General features: G+C 42.0%; 1 protein-coding gene across 2 annotated transcripts in view; it reads right to left on the minus strand.

Moving 5' to 3' along the window:
* Positions 1–1,016: 1,016 nt before the first annotated feature.
* The window catches only part of LOC139783516 (zinc finger protein castor homolog 1), a 75,953-nt gene continuing 60,504 nt past the window's right edge, over positions 1,017–16,465 (minus strand). Inside the window, exons 7-11 of one of the 2 annotated variants that reach the window (XM_071722696.1) lie at positions 9,661–10,239; positions 7,791–9,431; positions 7,345–7,443; positions 6,303–7,215; positions 1,017–6,233 (exon numbers count right to left, since the gene is read on the minus strand). In XM_071722696.1, coding sequence (XP_071578797.1) covers positions 5,729–6,233; positions 6,303–7,215; positions 7,345–7,443; positions 7,791–9,431; positions 9,661–10,239 — 3,737 coding nt within the window. In that variant the 3' untranslated portion in view covers positions 1,017–5,728. The remainder of the gene's footprint in view (positions 6,234–6,302; positions 7,216–7,344; positions 7,444–7,790; positions 9,432–9,660; positions 10,240–16,465) is intronic. The other variant, XM_071722699.1, reaches the window with a different exon arrangement.

Here is a 16,465-nt window from a genome sequence, read left to right on the forward strand (position 1 = left end):
ACGTAGTTGGAAAATTGTGAGATAGGTTTGGCTGACTTTGTTAAATTTAATTTCCAAATGCTCTTGCGAAGTCATGTGTGAATCATTGTTAAAATTTAAATTATCCAGAACTTTTTACTTGGAATCATAAATAATTTTTTCTCGTTCAAAAGTGACTAGAACGATATATCTAAAATATGAAATAAATATATTAACAGTTAATTAAGTAATAATTGATTATAAATTACTAATTATACGTCAGAATGTCTGAATAATATGAAAAGGGAAATCTGTGACACATATGTATACATAAATTTAAAATTCAATTCCTTTTTTAATTTATTTCTCGCCTTGATCTTTAGATCGATATTTTAATTAGTAGTTTAAGTTCTGTAATCTTAATATGTGACAAGTGCGGAATCGACACTATATGAAATTTATACTTCATCGGCGGATTTTTTGGCGAATAAAAAATTTTGCTATCTCAACCATATTAATTAAATAACAGTCTCGTGATTATTTCGTCCAGAGTTAAAAACAATGTTAAAAACAGATTAAAAAGGGTGAAGCAACTCTCTTTCAAAGTCCATCGAAAAGTTTTGCGCATTGACATCATTTACTCTGGACTATGCACACGATCTTCTTATCGCTGTATATTATTTTTTCCGAATGCGCGACTTTTACACAAATGTATAAATATATAACGAGTTGCGTCGACGCTTAATATCGTGACTAATATCAAGTATTCCTTGGAAGACTAGGCAATTTTTTATGTCCGAATATGCAACGTCCGCATAAAATATGACACGACGAAATTGAATTCTTGTTACCTCAAAATGCTGAATAAGAACCGTCGAATTGACAGACGACCGATGAGTTTATGATACAGATTATTTCATCATGCTAATTAATTAATTAATATCTCTTACTGTTAGCCTATTTTACAAAAAAGAAAACAAAGCGATATACAATAAAAATCGTAACAAGCACAGATTAAAGGTAATAATTGAACGGAATATAAATGTAGAGATATCATCTCAGTTGCTATAAATATTTTTAATTTTTACTTTTTGAAAGCAAAATCACAGCTACATACGATGTGGTTCCATAATCATTAATATAATAATAATAATAATAATAATAATAATAGAACCCACACATCCGCCTTGTAGGTTCGAAAGCTACAAGATGGATCTGATAGGTAAAACTTCAAATAATAAAAATAATAATAATAATAATAGAGAATAATACATAGAATAATGCCCGCATGCTCGTCGTGTAGGTTCGAATAAGGCTACAGGGCGAGCGTGACGGGCAAAATTAAACAGTAATAATATTAATAATAATATAATAATAATAGATAAAATTATATAATAGCTTCTTCTCTCTTAGATCCATACAGCGGATATTTTAGCACTAACGACCATACGATAGAATCTTTCTAGCTTTTCTCGAATAATAATACGCTCTAGTGGTATACTGTTTCGCTTCATTTTCGTCTTGCTTCCGTTGTCGTTTTCGGACAATGACCACGTTATTACATATATGTATATCTCATATTATATAATATATATAATATAATGTTTATAAATTATATATATTATATATATAATAAAGGTTCTCCATATTTATAAGGCAACCATCATACGTCGTTGTTAGTGATCCTCTCTTTCTCTTTGTCACTCGACACTCAATCAGAATTCATCTCTCGCAATTACATTCCAAGTAGATAAATTGCTCATTCGTATTCGACTATTTCCATAACTATATTTCCTGTTCGTCCTCTTTTATCTTTTTCTCACGCATTCCTATCGATTCTAAAATACTAAATAAATATTATACAGATTTGTCTATCGACCACATGCTGAATCTTCCATAGTCCCGCGCAAGTGTCTCTCGACTTAATGTAGTAAAACAGTACTTGAACTTTTATAGCGTGGTTTTATGGCACTTGTTTAATGGCTGGACTCTAGCCTCTCCACGTTCCCGATGCGAACGATATCTTCGGTTCTGACAACGATACCTTTTCGTTTTCTTCTACCGCTACTCTGGGATTGGTGTCCGCTTCGATATCGCGTTACATCGCTGATACGACACACGATACCGCGAGACCGACGAACTTTCTTCGTGATTTTTTAACTGCCGCGTAAAGACGACGCACCGTCGGCGTGGACAGGATCGATGACTATCAACTTGCTATATGGAATGCTACTATTGTAATATCTCAGGAAAACTATTAGAACATTGAGATCCTCGGTTCATTTTCAAGGGATCAGCTCGATTGACCGAAATATAATCGGTCCTCCTAAAATCACTGCGATCAATCCGTCTCGCTTGGCTGTTTTTAAGTTCAGTATTGTAAAGTGGAACATCGCAAGAATTAGATATGATTTTTTGAATATAAAATTTTAATTTTTCGTGAACTTTGCTATTCATATCGTCGCTTTCAAAATTTCACCAATGTATTTTTCTATAACTATGGGTTGTACGGATGAGACTTTTAATTAAAATAAACAATTTTGCTATTATTTATCACGGTTCATTTTGATACATAGCATTTTATAATTATTTACCTCACTACGTAATTAATATTTCTTTGCTGAAACCGAACATAATTCCGGCAATAAAATACGATTTTTTATTAAAATACTTTTGATATGTGACATTTATGAGATTTTGTTCTATTTGACAGTAACAGTGCATATGTTTATAGAAATAAAATATCTTTTTGAATTCATGGTCGATCAATATCTACGACTTAAATTAGAGCACGGATTGTTGACTAATCATTTAATGCGATAAAAAAAAACGATATCTTAATTAGGAGCAGACACATTCGGGTTCTGATTACATCACAAACTGTAGATTTCTTCATGATATATTCAAAAAATAACGTTCAAAAATTCTTTTACTGCTGATGCAACATTATAAGATATTTTTACTTTTTACCGAAAATATTAATTACAGTATACGGAAACAGGTTTCACATTAATAAATTGTTAAATAAAATGTTGAATACAATTCTAAGGAATCTTTTGCAAAATGTTCGTGTATCATTCTCTAAGATCAAATTTTGCATGTGAAAAATCGAGGGCGTTCTCGGCGACGATAAATTGTACAGATTAAATTCTTTTCCTTTTAAATAAATTATAAATATTTCATAAAAAATGTAAAAACGTTAGAAAATGACCATTTAAATATCGGCGACTACACTCTGCGGCGTTTTATCTAGTTGATGTATCTTTAAGGCACTAACGTCTTCTGTTTACTATTATAAATCTATGATCGTTTTTCGGCCAGTCGATTAAAATAATTCAGGAAAGAATTTAATCCAGGAACCACCACGATATTAATTTATTAAAATTATCAATGATTGCAGTAGAAAATTGTTATTTTCAGAATCAACTGTCTTTCAAAATTAGATTTTAGTCTTCATTTAATCCATACACACACATACACATCTATGTAAATATAATCAATTGCAATTTATTCTGTTCCGAAATTCGATCATAGCTACAAATAAGATGTAGGTCTAATTAGTGTGATCTGATTATCGATTCGGTTCTGCTATGTTGAACAAATAGTTTCCTACGTATCGTTGTATGTTAAATTGCTAAGGCACGGTTCTACAAAAGTTCGGAAATGATCCTAAAGGCACCCCAGGGCATCTCTCGCCGAGCAGTCGCATAATATTTTCTGCGTATTACGTTTAATTATCCGCCGATATGCGTGTATCTCTTCTGGTCTCTACTCGAGAACATACGCGCTAAACTCTCCGGATACTCTCCTTATCGTTCATCCGGTGTTATTATCATTCTCTGTGCAAACGAACCGTTACTTGTCTCGAAGATACCTGATTAATGCAAACATTCACTTTTCTCGGTTGCATTTAAAAATGAAAAAGAGCGAAGATGCTTCTAATACGATAAGAAGTGTACGACGAGATTACGCGGGAGAAAATCAACTTATCGAATGAAAGTGAAATCGTATCATCGTTGAGCGTGCTTTAGGAATAGAAGAAGCGAGAAATCTGTTCCTTCCATGAACGATTCGTACCAATTTTTACAACACATATACACTATACATACATATATTAAACAGCTTTGGATTATGTCGATCAGCGACCAATTTTTTAGAACATGCTTTGAATATATCTTTTCTTCTTTCTCTTTCTACTTTTCGCAATATAACTTCTGTCTCTTCAAACTTTTAATTTTCACGTTTTCTAACTTGATCGTTCAACGACCATCGCTCTTCTTCATTCTATCCTCCATTCTTATGTCTCGCGCGGTTCGCAGTCTTTCTAATTAACTTTCAATTTATCAATACTGCTTGTAATATTCATAGCGTAAATATTCATAGCTCCTCCAAAACGTAATCCAGCATGAAATATGCGTTTCTTTTTATTTTGCCATTTTATGTATTTATATCATCGTCATTGCACAATCAACTCTCGATTATACGAATTAATTAAATAAATAATTTGCAATTACTAATAGAGAAACTCATACGAAGCAACTGTTTTGAAAACTTTTACAACAAACGTAAAAAATGATTAGAGATAAAAAGATAAAGAGTACTCAAATATGATAGCTATACTACTGAATCTTCTCGTTATCGATTGCGCAATAGGAACACTAATACCGCCGACATAACGCAAGAGGCATTTTTATTTTCGTAGTCTAGACGATAGGAAAATGATATCTTCCCCTCCCTTCTTCAGTGCCAAAGCAAAAGATATGACCGTCGCATTAATTCCTACTATTTCGCAATGCATAAAGAATACTAATTGAATTGTCGCGTCGTCAATTTGCCACTTCGTATTACTGTTTCTCTTCATTCTTTATGGACAATGCATTAAACTATTCTATGATCTAGATCTAGATCGTCGTAAGGACTTCACGGAGGGTACATAGGATGACACTAACAAAGGGAAAAAATGTACAAGATTTCTTTTTTTCTCCTATTAAATATTATAGTTTGTCTTTTTTTCATGCTAAAGCTATATTATAGACTTGTCTTCGTATTATTGTCTTAGTGCTACGCCAGATTCTCGCGTCCCTCGTTCTCGTTCCCGGTTCCCGAGAGTCATGGTGCGGAAGAATTATATTTTGAGATTCGACTACATATAAACCTCGTAATCCCCGGTTGAATTTACGCCATATCAAAGTTCTGTCTTGTTCACGTGTGGAAGCGTTTCTAGAGTCTGCAAAGATTGCTCGACGATGCAATCGTTTTCCCGATTCTTCGTCGGTTCACCTTAGTGCTTAGACTTTATATACGAAAAGACCGAATCGTCTTAACGTTTCCTCGACGTAGCTACAGATACCGAAGGTATTTTGATTCGAAGATCTCGACCTAATAGTATTCATTCTGAAGATAAACGTTATTGACTAGCCCCCTACCGGTTGCCACTGATCATTCATATTACCAGGAACATTGCTCGACCATGAACGATCGAGGCACTCGAGTGTTCTTTCGGGGAATGTCTATAGGGACTAGGAATTTGTCTTTTAATAGGCGTCTTTCGGAATTTCGCGGACGATCGTTTAGACTTTCTTTTACGCGGCAATTATCGACGGTGGGCATATCGAATTGCGACAAAGTCGTTGACTAGTCCCCTACCGGTTCCGCTCGATTTTCCACCTAGTCGGGAGAAGATGGCAACGCCATTCTCTAGGGAATGTCTACAGGGACCAAGGTAATGCTTTATTCGGGCATTCTACCACAGGACTTCTACGGGAGATCGTTAGGTGTCCATGTGTCGGTACTTGTGCGCCGACATCTGCGCCAGACCCAACACTGCATATTGGCACTGCAGACAATGATAATGCGTCTGCTTGCCAGAATGTTGACACTGCACAGCTCCGCACGGTTGACTGGGAGTAAATTTCTGGAAACCCGCCGCCGCGATACTGTCCAGCTTGGCGTGTTGCCGCCGATGAGCGACCACTTTATTCGTGTCTGTGCAGACGAAGTCGCACTTCAAACAATGAAAATGCGACGCCTTGTTCTGCATTGACCCGAGGGACGACGTGTACGCACATTGAGCCCTGCCACATGGCACGTTGGCCCGATACTGCTGGAAATCACCCCCCATCAAGGTATCCAGCCGCTCGTGCCTCGCGGTATGCTGCACAAAACGAGTTTTATCGCAGAACGAATAGCCACAATCTTGACGCATGCAGTGGAAGTGAGTCTGATGCTCTCTGTAGCCGCAATGAGGGTACCTGCAGTCCTCGTTGAATCTGAATCTGTAACAGCGAGAAAATAAAATTGAATTTTGAGTCAATCATTTTGAGTCACGAAATTATTATACCAACCTGACATATCCATCCGGTACAGGCTCATCCTTCAGCATACGCATTGAATGATGAAGTCTTTGCTTCTTGGCTTCCGGCGAATTAGCGTCTGGCGGTGAGAGAGATCTTTTCAGATTAAGATTAGCTGCCAGCGAGGCTAAGGGATTTTCATCTCTCGTAGGTGGAAGAAAATTGGTCGGTGGTAAACCGGGCGCGAACATCAGTCCAGGTCCACCAGCATACATTCCACCGTGCTGAAGAAATGGCGGTAGAGCCTGATTCATTAGGGCGATCTGTTGGTTCATCGCTGCCATCACAGCAGGGCTAGGAAAATGAAAGCCGTGGCTGAGATCGAGCTCAAAGCTTGTCGGTATCGAAGGCTGTTGCACATTAGTAGGCTGAATTGGTGGTTGCGCCAATTGACCGTTTTCGTGATTATCTATCGCAGTATTGTTGCCTTCGTCCCTACATGCAATCTCGGGCGGTTCCCGCTTAACGTTCGGGACATTTTGCACACCGATGTCGATGCTGCACCTCGGTTTTTCTAACTTGATGTCTTTCGATTGAGACTGTTGGTTGAAAGTCTGCTGCATCTGCCGCTGCATTTGGCTCTGGAAGTTTTGAATATTCTGAGCCATCTGAGCGTTTGGCGACATGAAGTCGTGCTTCTGCGACAGCTGCGCGATGTAATCGTGTTGCAGCTGATTAGGCGACGGGCTGACCATGTCGTGTTGCTGCTGGCTGAGAATGGCGCCAGTCGAATGCTTCGCTATATGTGCGACCAGACGATCTAACTCCGAGAAAGCCTGATTACAGGCGTTGCAGTGATAATGATTCTTGCGTTTCAGCTTGCAGAATGGCCTGCTGCAGCTTTGTTCCGGTCCATACAGGGTGTGCGGCGAGGTAGAACTCATAGACGGCATGACCGGCGGTTCTGCAATGTCAAAGATTTCTGTGAGCTCGGATCGTCCGCCCGCAAGCGCGAGAAACGAAAAAGAACTAATTTACTAATACAGGAACACTCTCAAAAGCACAAAACTTGGTCGAAAAGAGACAGACGAACCTTGGTGCACGGAAGTTCGCATGGATAACACGACGCCCGGAAGTGCGGGTTCACTCGGCGGTCCGCTGACCGGATAATAGGTGCCAGCCGCCCTCACCACTAGCAACAATCAACCAAACAACCAACTTCAAATATACCGCCCGCTATGAATACAACCACCGTGTATATAGTATGTACATCAAGAAAATAAAACAATAAAACAAACAATGAGAAAAAAAAAAACAAACAACGGAAGAATAGCGAAGAGTGTCCTACTTCAACGACAAACGCAAGGTATAACGTATAAACTGGTGTGCGACTACGTGCAAAGAACAGCATGCATACGTACTTGAGTGAAAGAAAGTATCTGATGTGTTTTTTAAAGGAAAAAAAAAGGTTCATTGCCAAACTTGCCCAAATATTGATATTCGAGTGCTCAGATCCGTGCTCTCTCTTCTCATACTTACCGGTGGTTTTGCCGCTGTCGGGACTCGCAAGCTCGGATTCCTTGTCCTCGATTATCGATCTGCTCTCCTGATCAACTGCCGTCAGACTCTCATCGGGCTTCTCGATCAATTCGGCGGGATTCTTCACTTGGATCCTTGGTTTCGTCTCCTGGACCAACGATTGAAGCTGCGTTTGACATTCTTGATTGTTCGACTCTTGACCGCAGGATTCGACATGGCCGGAAGAATGCTGCTTCTCGTGCAACGCCATTGTCGAGTATCTAACAAACGAGTATCCGCAATTCGGTCGGGTACAATGAAAATGCCGATTAACGCGATTGCTATGACAGCCAGGCAGCCGACAGTCGACCATCTTATCATAGAAGGCGAAGCCCGGTGGTATGTCGACGTTGTCGTGGAAATCCTTACTATGCATGAGCAGTTGGTCTGGTCGATCGGTAGAGAAATGGCACCGTAGTTGCGAACAATGATGATGCTTGGTCAATCTAAGAACGCAGGCCACGTCCGGACATCCTTCCGAATTGTACGTAGCGAATCCTTCGGGTTCGCCCAGACTGTTCGAAGGCGACACGCTACCCTCTCGATCCTCCATTAGCATATTAGACGTTAAATTAGGAGTTTGCGGTTTCGGGAGTTTAAAACTCGTGAAGATCGCCTGCGGCGAATCGTGAGTGTGCGTCGCGGGGTCGCCACCCGACCAGATTTCTATCACACGATTTTTAGGCGGTCTACCGCGTTTCCGCCTGAACATCGCATCGATATTCGTCAGGTGGGTCAATGTAACATCGGAGGAGAGGGCGTGCGAGGGACAAGAGAGGTTCAACTGCCGGCTATACTCGTGGATCTTGTAATGCTGTAATCTGCGAAACGGCTTGTCGGTGGAAAGTATCACTTCTCGGCAGTTCTCCCAATTGCAATGATAATGCTTCTCTTTGTCTGCGTACGGACAACTGTCGTCGCAGCCACCCTCTTCAAAGAAAGCATCCGTAATGCGTTCCTGCGTCTCGTGTTCCTTCAGATGTTCTCTGACTTCCCGGGGATCTTTCAAGGTCATTCCGCAGCGGTCTAACCCGCAATGATGATGTTCTCTGCCCGCGTTACAGGCGCAATCCGAGGTGGCCGGTACCAGATAGGCCAATTCGGCGGCGGTGAGTTGTTGAGATTGTTGATGTTGCTGCTGCTCGAGATTAACGGAACTTCCGCTAGCCGCAATAGTCGTGGTCGGAGCAGTGAGATCCATAGCGAGGTCACTCGCGCTTTGGAAAGAATCTTCCAAAGAGTAGTACGACGGAGAACCTCTGCCTTCGTTCGAGCTCTCACCGTTCAGACTTAAAGATAAGCTTTGAGCGCTCAACTCGTCCGGCGCCCATGATCCAGGCGGACGAGTACCACCTACGGCGGTGACCTGCTTGTATTTCCGATAAGCTAGTTCTGATTCATGACGCTCATGTTTTCGCTTGTGTGAAAAAAGCTGACCGGAAGAGTGCAGAACGTAGCTACAATGCGGTCGTATGCAATGAATGTGATTGCAAACACGGGAGAATCGGCACTGATCAAAGGGGCAGGCCTCCGATTTCATAAACTTCTTGAAACCATCGCGCGACAGCTGTTCGTCCTTGATGTGATAAGACTTGTGCTTGTCTAGAAAAAAAAAGAAAACTTATAGTTTAAATCACGGAAATTTGAAACAACGACCATAGGTATAATAAGATGCGTTAAATAAAAATTTATTAACGTAATCATTTCTCAGCGCAAGAATTAAATCTGAAACGTTTGATATGTTAAGTTTCCAGTGAAAGGCTTTAATTGACGATAGTTTCGACCTAAAACGCGGGCGAGCGCATTAATCACGCGAGCATTCGTTCCTTACCCATATCGGCCTTATTTTTGAACGTGTACCGACATCCCTGTCGACGACAGTGAAAGTGCGTGGTCCGTTGTCCAACGAATTGACAATGGTCAGTCGCGCAGCTCTCGGTGGCCCGAAATCGCTGGAAGCCCTCTTGTATAATGGCCGAGTCCTTGCGATGGTAATTCGCGTGCATCTGCACGTCCGATGTCGATATGTATACCTTGTCGCAATTCTCGTGGATGCAATGATAGTGGGTCTGCTTTCTATTGTGCGGACAGGCCCGGCCAGGGTGCTTTTCCGAACAATCGTCCATCGGCGAGTACCTCATGAAGCCGTGCTGCAAGGACTCGTCCCTCTTCTTATGCCACTTGAAGTGCCTGATCATTTCCTCCTTCTTCACAAACACTCTCCCGCTACAGTCCAGACAATGAAAGTGCTCTCTGCAGCCCAGTTCTTTGCAGTACGTACTGCCGCATTCTTGACTGGATGTATATCTCCTCACATATCGGGAATAATCGATGATCGGTTGGGACACGGACGTCTTGGAACCACTCATCAGAGAATCCGCTACCGGAGACATACTCTGCCTGAGCAAGGCTGTGACAAACGAGGGAGGATCGTATTTATTAAATTAAATCGATTATTAAGTCGACGTATGAAAAAAGATTTCATAAAAAAATAAAATCAAATAAACAAGAATATTTTGATAACGGTTGTCTGTTTTTATTTAATATAGAATAGATATTACGTTAATATAATTTTTATTTAGCGCATAATATATGCTATATTAACGAAATATTTGTTAATAAATACTGTCGTAAATCTAAAAGTTGCATCAAATTTCGAATTCAAAAATCGACAGATCTCAGTGGATCACAAACTGCCCTAGAAATCTGCGCGAGGTTTCCTTCTCGTCACGACTTTCCGTGCGAGCCAGATGGGTATTCGGCCGATACCAGCTGGTTCGCTGGTACATACACGTCCCTCCACAGGCAACCATCTTATTTTACCGACCGTGTGTTCTGGGCAATACTATCATTCTGGATAATACGGTTCGCGTTTACATCGCCAGAGGAGACGCGCATACCAGAATGACTTCTGATACACATACCGCGAGTTATGAGCGCACCGTTCGTCGACCTATGGCACTCTCCCGCGCGACCGAAAACTGGTTGTCCGATGGGCGCGCATGGGTACGCCGCGAAATAAAAGAGAGAGAGAGAGGGCGAATAAAAGAGAGCGCGGGAGAGGAAAGAATGGTCGGCGTAAAAAAAAAACTATCGGGTCGATCGCAATACGCATATGCAAAAAGCGCGGCGTGGCCGCGGGCGAAGCGGAGGCGCGTAAGCATTTACCTCGGCGTGCGCGTTCATAGCTCTCCTAAAAGACTCGAAACGGCCGCGGCACGCAAGAAAATATTGAGCGCGAGGCGCAATTCGGTTGACCAATCCTCGCTCGCGATAATTATCTCCCGAGGTAATGCGCACACGAGAAATGGAAATAAACTGCGCGCACACACACCACGCCGTTCTCTCCCTTTTTTTGCCTAAACGAATAATTCTACAGTTAAAGCACTCTCAAGTGGTCGTATTTGCATTTCTTGTCAGAATGTATTTAAATTTTATTATTCGGGCACGCCGAATGCCGTGGGGCCGGCAAACCTCTTCCACAACTGCCCACTTGTGCTTTTCCGCAGGGCATTAGATTGACACATTGTAACATCGAAGAAATTCAAATCTGCAAAATTAAGCAGCATGAGATGTGACGTACGAAAAGATAATTGTATATAGATAGCTAGACCATATCAATGAATTAAGAACAAAGGGACATTGCAGCCACATTGATTTATTGGACGCTGCGGAGCCGATCATAGGAAGATAACAAATCATGCGTCACATAGCCCGAAACCGAGTGTCCTCCGGGCTCGAGTGTTTTAATCCTACAACATCTATCACACGCGTCATCCAGCGTTTGGTGCACCCTACCAGGACGAGGTCGATTCTCAGAAATTCCTACTTGCTGACTGCAAAGGCGCGCGCGTTTGAATGCCCGCGTGTTCAGGAACGAGTTTAAAAATTGTCGAATATTTCTCGTGGCTCGCGGGGACTCCCCGCTCTTCGTGGTATATATGTGCCGTCAGAAACGGAGGGAACGCGCGTACATTGGCCGTTCGTGCGTTTCTGCAAGAGCGTATACGCGCCTCAGTACAAAAAGAGAAAGGGTTTAGTCTGCAGAGAGAAAGAGAGAGAAAGACAGAGAGAAAGCAAAGAAAGAGGGACGAGTGTTACAAGAGGGAAAAAAGTGTGGCGAGGGAGAATTCGGCGCACATTATTCTCCCGCGTTATAACGGAGAAACGTAGATCTTTGGATAGAGGCAGCGAGTCTTTTACACACCTTACTATACGTTATTTCTACGCGAATCCGAAAGTTCTCCCGGCCCTCACGTGGATCGGATCGCTCTCCAGCGATAAGTCGAGTAACTCCGGCCGATTTAATAATAAGCGCCGGTGTCACCGGATATGCTTCCAGTTACGCGTCGTTGCGTAACATTCGGTTACGGCGATTAACTTATCCTTTGGCTGAGTAATTACGCAACGTAGCTGCGTATCTCGATGTCGCGTATCTCGCGCAGCCGCTCATTAAAGACACCTTTGGCTTTCACGCTGCGGGAAACTATTGTTTGCACAAATTTATAATCCGCGTTGGCTTGGCTGCCGCCGCGCTACGTTGTTTGCCGGGTCGAAGCTTCAAGTACGTAATCGAGGAGTGCTCCTTCTCGGGCCAAGGCCTACGTACAAGGCATCGACGTATTAATCGAAGATAAATATCAAACAGCCAGAGTTCGTCCCGGGAGAATATAATGTGCACACGGTTTGACCAATTCCTCTTTCGTATCCAAGAATGTCAAACATTTCGACGCTTAATTATGCAAACCGGGAAGCGTGCCAAAATCATGATAGTACGTAAGTGAAACACACCGCAGCCTTGAAACGCCTCGAAGAAAAAAAACTGATCGATTTACAGTCTCGGAACACAACGAATGACGTCGTTCAAATTAAAACACTTGATGTTATGGAAAAGAATAGAACGTCTCATATTCCACCTTATTATTTGCAACGTTAATATATCCAATTAATTTTAACTTGCTCAAAATAAATTTAATTAATTTTAATTACATGATTAAGTTCGAATAGCGAGAAACAACAGTGTTCTGAGTCACGATTCGAGATTCAAACTCTAGAAAATTAAATTTTATGAAAGCTCGTCATGCTTATTAAGTATTGCATCGCAAAAAATGCAAAATGATCTAATGCTCCCCTTCCACGAGAAGGGGGAGTATTATATACCACCCACACGGAGCCACGCAGTTACCGATGGCACCAAATGGAGAATATATGCACGACGTGACGGGGCTTAAAGAGCAAATCTTAAAAAATATGTGAAACCCCCAGGACGACACGTAGTCAGGAGGACTCCCTTCCTCCTCGCATCCAGCGGCTTTGAGCTCGAACCCTTTTATACGTAGTTCTTAAAGCTGCTCAGAGAGCGGGAAGTCGGGAGCCGATCCCAAACCGTGGAGAGATGGAAACGGGACAACCATCCGAGAGCTGAGAGGCGCGGCGAGGAGGGAGTCTAAAATTTTCAAAAAGACCCGAACCTGAAAAGACCCCGTATTTCAGGGTCGCTTTCCTTTTTTATCATTTAATCCGTGGGCCGAGCGAATAACCCTTTATACGAGGTACCACGCAGAAAACGGTTGCTACCTCCATCGTGCGCTCATGCGCGCGCGTATCCTTCCCTCTCGCTCTCTCGCTCGGTGCACTTACACGTGTGCTCACACGTACGTTTATACACGCGCGCACGGAGGGGTTCACGCAACCTATGAAAGTGCGTGTTTGGATAATGCGTGGAGTGCCCGCTGCGCTCGCCAATTCGTCGTCTTAGCCACGGCGACCCCCATTGAACGCTTTTTCTTCTCGAGAGGTTCTAAATACCGGTGAAAAAAAGAAATATGTGAACAAGCACCGAAGTACATGCCCTCACTCGCCGCTTTTTCCTTTACCCCCGGTTAGGTCTGCAACCCTTCCTCGATGGTCCTCGTCGCGACATTGTTTCCGGAAAAATGGCTTCGCGAATGGTATCGCCGCGCCGCGCCGACCAGATGCGATTTAATAACCCAGAATCAACGTTAGAGTACTTCATATCGATTCGCAGCACTTCTGCCGTATGGCGAGCGAACAAAGGCTAATTTCCTTATCTTTATTTTGTTCCCAATATACGATAGTTGCCACAAGATACCCATTCTGAGCGACATAATGAAATATACATTTGACGAAATTACAGTCAATAGATCCGAGATATTTTGCATTGGAAATTCATAATATACGCCGTATTTTTAATGTAATCAGAACACGTCTGGATATAGTTCGATAATAGGTAATTGAATATGTCAATAGCAATCGTTTGTATTAATACGAGTAAAAGTCAACTGACTATCGTGACCGATGGGTTTCTAGCGTCTGTCCAAACGCGAGCACGGAGTATGTCGGCGCCAGCATCAGCGGGAACTCGTACAAAGGGAGAATATATAGGGAAAGAGTAGGTGATAAGGGGGACCGAGAGGTGAAGTGAAGAAATGTGAGAGGAGAAAGTGAGCGGAAAGGGAGAGAAAGAGAGAGCGAGCGACACTAAACTATTCTAAGATCCGCGAGAGTGTTGCGAACTTATTGTCTCTCGGCAAATGCGGCGGCGTTATTTCTGTCAAAATTACGTTATGGTTCCTATTCTCCCGTCCCGTACCCCTACTATTTTAGCACCTTTTTTCTTTCTGTATAGCCTGTTTCTACTTATCTCTCGCTTCCCAATCCATCCATCCATCGCGCTCTCTTATCCCTTAGCTGTATGTTTCTCTCTTCTTCTGCTGCACGCTGCGTTTCTCAAAGCAATAATCATTGGATTCCGGAATAAACATTATTACATAGATTGCATGGTGAGAATGATGAATGCACACTATAATTTCATCAAAGAGAGATCTATTTTTTTGTTATTTTTTTGTCGAGCTAATATCAAGAAAACTGTTCATCTGTAAATCTTTTAATGATAAAACCCAGCATTTAAAATCTCGAAAATTTCCATTCTTTGAACATTAGTCATTCTCAATTGACTAAAAATCATCGCAAAGCTCTAAGTGGTCCTATTAGCTTCTAACGTGACAAAACTTAATTCAAAATACATTTCTGGAATAATTGGCGCCACAAACAGATTGCCGTCACCCGTTTAGCACCTTCTCTGTTGGCGTGACGTCGCCGCGTTTCTTCTGGAGACTCATCCTCTTCTTATTGCCCGACGCGACCGTCGTAGGCTGTAGAATCATTCGGGACGAGAATAAACGTCGTTATGGCCGTTCTCCCATTCGTGGCGAACGGGTTCATTATAATTAGTCCGCCCTCTTTACCGGGGGAGGTAGCGCGAGGTGAAGACCAAAGGAGAAGAAGAAAGGATAGGTTCGTCGCCGACCCCGCATCGCTCTGTTTTGACTTCATCCAAGACTTCCATATTCGCACAAGTTAATCTTGAGTAATGCACATCAAATGCAATTGATTTCAATGTTGGACCGTTTCATGATATCCCATAACAAAAAAAGAATCATCTTCATAGAGATATCGCCTAATTAAATTTTAAACGAACATATTGAATTGCCAAATGAATGATTTAAACCGCTTAATATAGCTACGCATAAGAAATTTTATAGATTTGATAACAGATTTTTAATAATTCAGAAAGATTCGATCTCTCACTACACTCTTATTGTTTCCACTTCGGTGCGCACATGCCTAATGTACCTTCTTTCATCCAATCAACGTCAGCGCAGTTAGCTTATGCAACTCGACGATCTCAACGTAACGGCTTTAAGAAACGGGTACACGTGTCGTGACTTTCCTGTCGGAGAATCGAGCGTTAAACAGATGCTTGCAGATGCGAGCGTCGACGTGATGATACCGCCTTAGGATTTACAGCATACAAGCGACAATTTTACGATTGGCGCCACGATCATTCCTTTCGTGACGCTATATCATTAATTTAAGGAAATCGAGAAAACAGTAAAAGATCGGACTTGCCTATCCGCCTTCTATATCGCAAAAATAATATCTTGAATTAAAACAAATTGAAACACGCCGCTTTAATTCTGCTTTCCTTCGATTTTGTTTCACAACGGCGCGTTTGTTAATATCGTGGCACTGGTATCGCTTTACCCACAGTAAATGAACGGGGGGGTTCACCAGTCTCTCTTTCTTTAATCCGGCTCGCCCTCGTCCCGCCGGACGCTGTCGCGTATAGATTTTTTTCGGGGCAGTATTACACGCGTACTACTTAATACACCCTCTTACTCTCCTTCCCCTTTCCCTTGACCCCCTTCTACAACCCCTTCCTTTTTAGAACGTTGCGAACCCTCTGCGCCCTTACTTATGACGGGCGTGTTAAATTTAACGAAGGGACGCGTTGCTGTGCCAAATATTCGGATACAATTTTCAAATCAAACGTACAAATAAATTCTCGCTCTTTATCGATATAAAATAATTCTGCAAAATTTTATTCTTTGTCAAGGAATTTCGGCATTCTATAATTTCTGTCCACATTTTTAACAGAATGTTCTGATATGATCATACGTAGATATATAAGTATGTTGGTGTTTGAGAGCATAACGAGAGTAGAAAACACTGACAGTGAAAACACTAGTACGAAGCTTTTGTCTTGATGTCGGAGACAAGGATGCGCGATACTCGGCACTTAATACCCTACCTTCAGTTTTCACATCTAGCCC

This window comes from Temnothorax nylanderi, unplaced genomic scaffold, assembly GCF_030848795.1.
Source record: "Temnothorax nylanderi isolate EJ_2023f unplaced genomic scaffold, tnyl_v1.0 TNYL_tig0008_pilon, whole genome shotgun sequence".
Classification (NCBI taxonomy): Eukaryota; Metazoa; Arthropoda; class Insecta; order Hymenoptera; family Formicidae; genus Temnothorax; species Temnothorax nylanderi.